This window comes from Chenopodium album, chromosome 21 (assembly GCF_948465745.1).
Source record: "Chenopodium album chromosome 21, dcCheAlbu1.1, whole genome shotgun sequence".
NCBI lineage: Eukaryota > Viridiplantae > Streptophyta > Magnoliopsida > Caryophyllales > Amaranthaceae > Chenopodium > Chenopodium album.
The window spans coordinates 12,479,287-12,482,043 of record NC_137854.1 but is presented as its reverse complement, the minus strand read 5'-3'; the positions used below and the strand labels follow the sequence as shown (position 1 = coordinate 12,482,043).

At 34.0% G+C, this 2,757-nt stretch overlaps 1 protein-coding gene across 1 annotated transcript; it reads right to left on the bottom strand.

The window, feature by feature from the left end:
* Positions 1-234: 234 nt before the first annotated feature.
* On the bottom strand, positions 235-2,410 carry LOC145601792 (transcription factor bHLH30-like). Its single transcript, XM_081657865.1, has 2 exons — positions 1,760-2,410; positions 235-1,023 (listed from the first exon to the last, which is right to left on the bottom strand). The coding sequence occupies exons 1-2, from the start codon at positions 2,309-2,311 to the stop codon at positions 532-534; spliced, it is 1,044 nt and encodes a 347-aa protein (XP_081513991.1). The 5' UTR covers positions 2,312-2,410; the 3' UTR covers positions 235-531.
* Between the last annotated feature and the right edge of the window lie 347 nt (positions 2,411-2,757).

Genomic DNA, 2,757 nt, shown 5'->3' with positions numbered 1-2,757 from the left:
ACCTCTCTTCACGAAAAAGATTTCCTTCCTTCTTTTTTTTTTTTTTTTCTTTTTGGTTCTGCTAACAACCTCGCTCTCATACTGAACTAGTACTTTTTTTCCTACTGAACAAAGCATAATGTATGTAAACTACAAAATGTCATCATTCTAAATTGTCTTCAAATAATTCTGATATATAAATATATATGCATGGAAAGTATTATATGATGAATATAATGTAACACTCTAAAGAAAAACCCAATTCAAGCCATATGATCATATATCTCTTGTCATCAGAGAAAATCCGAAATCGCGGTACATTGATTGTAATAACAACGAGAAGAAGTAGAAGTAGAAGAAGAAGACACTAATTAACCACACCCATGCAAGCCAAAATAAAACCCAAAAATAAAAAGAAGGAACTAATTTAAATTAACACCCATGCAATGTAATTAAGGTCATCTTTGTTAGTATAAAATATTTCAAAGAGACCGATTGTTAAATATAATCGTACTAATAATAGTTATTATAGTACGTACTATATGATTTAAGTTAAGAGATAGTAATGTTTGCAGTCCTTTGCCTCTTAGGATTACCCGAAGTAGACTCATCCCCACCGCCGGACTTCTCCATAACCGCCTTCAACGCCTCTTGTATCGAGCTTATCGAGCATTGGCCAGGCGGTCCATCCTCGTCGTGGTCATCTTGGTTGTTATCATTATTATCATGGTCACTTATATTAGGCTCATGTGTGACAAATAGTACGTTCTTAACCCTTCCACCTAGGGTAGTAATCTCCGCCTTTAAAGTCCTTAACCTAAGGGTTTTTAAGGCCTTGATTAAATCCGGTAATAAATCGGTACGATCATCACAACACAAAGATGCCTTGATGATAAACTTCCCATCTTGTTCATCCGATGCTGGATCCACCGTTAGCTCGTCGCTCTCCGTAGGGACTACACTCGTCTCGGCTATTATCGACGTCTGCCTCCTTAGCTCCTTCACGTGTTGGATCACTTCCGCTAGCAACGACGCCTTGTCCGTCTATTAATATAAAAGAACACAAGAAATAACAATCAAAAGAAAATTAAGTTTAGAAGATTTTTTATTTTATGATTTTATGTGTTTGTTACTTTGTTAGTGGTTTTTTGAAGAATAATGTGGTGTATGATTTATAAGTTTGACTCATAAAATTAGCACTTTGGGTGCTAGACCGGCAAGAATTTTCCATGTAAGCTTTTTCACCTGTAATTGGTTTCTCTTTATCATATCAACCAAGCGACATTAACGGTATCTATCTAATCTATTTTCGTTACTTTTTATTTTTCTTGGTTTTACCACTAAAAAATCCAAAAAATAAAAGAAAGAAAACAAAGGATATTATTATTACATGACCAATAAATATGTTTGGAATGAAGTTGGAATATACTACATACATATATAAATGATAAATCCCATATAAGTACAAAATCTATGAATATCTTTGATCAAATAATTCCAAATGGTTTAAGTCTTTTGCAAAATCCATACCAAATCTTCAAACTAATTTTTATCCCAAAGTTTTCATGTCATTATAATATGAAATCTCTTGCTAGGCGTGCTACTAGTTTTAACATATATTATTCAAATAATTATTATTAAACAAAGAATAATTTTTAGCTAGCTAACAAAAAATAATTTTTTTTTTAATGAAGAATATTTCTCAAAAGGGTTTTTTTTTTTTTTTTTTTTTTGATCGAAAGATTAGATTTATTTAGATGAAGTTAGATGAAGGACTTACTTTAGTGGTGCTAGGTAACAAGCTTCTCAACTTAGCAAGATGATTATTAATCCGTTCGCGGCGACGACGTTCGGCTTCACTATGACTCTTAGAGGCAGCAAGAGCTTTAGCATCCATGATCTCTTGAGCAGTCATCTTATTAAGCTCAGCTTGAAGACCGAAAGGAGCGGAACCCGGTTGATGAACCATCGGACCGAGGGCATCGGAAAGAAGCCTAAGATGATGATGATCCGAGGATGCACCTTCATAAGCAAACTGAAGTGAATTTGTATTAAGATTAGCTGATGATGATGACCTTCGAGTAGTAAATAATCCACCGTACGAAGACGACGACGGAAAAAAGTAGGGATCAAGAGGATTATTATGATTATTTGGTTGGAATGAATGGACTACTTGAGGAAGCTCCCATGGTAATAGGGGGTGTTGTTGTGACGGAATTGGTGGCGGAGGGGAAAGATCTGGAAATACCATTCCTGCCCTTCCACCACCACCTACAAAATTACCTCCAAATGGATCAGAATGAGATGTTGTTGCTTGGTGATATTGTTGCATTATTTCTAAGTTGTTTTGTTGAGGGCAGTTTTGGTAATCTAGTTCTAATTCTTCTTCTTGTTCTTGTTGTTGTTGTTGATTTTGATGTTGTTGTTGTTGTTGTAATTCTTCAATATTATTCATTCATTTGAAAAAGAGAGAGAATAATTTTATGAAAAAGAGAGATTTTTTTTTTGTGTGTTTTTATTTTTTATAGGGTAAAAGAGGAAAGAATGAAGGAAGAAGAAAAGGGAGAGAAAGGGAAACACATTTTAGTTGATGAGAGGGGTGTTGTGTTGGGGTATTGAATTGTCTCTTTTGAAGAAAGGGTGTCTTGTTTATATATGTAATCAAACCTTTCTAATAAACACACTTTAATTTAATTCTCTCTCTTTAAAGATCTAAGTGCGCTTAGCTTCTTTAATTAATTAATTAGTTATCTCTTTTCTTTGTTTAATTCTCTCTCC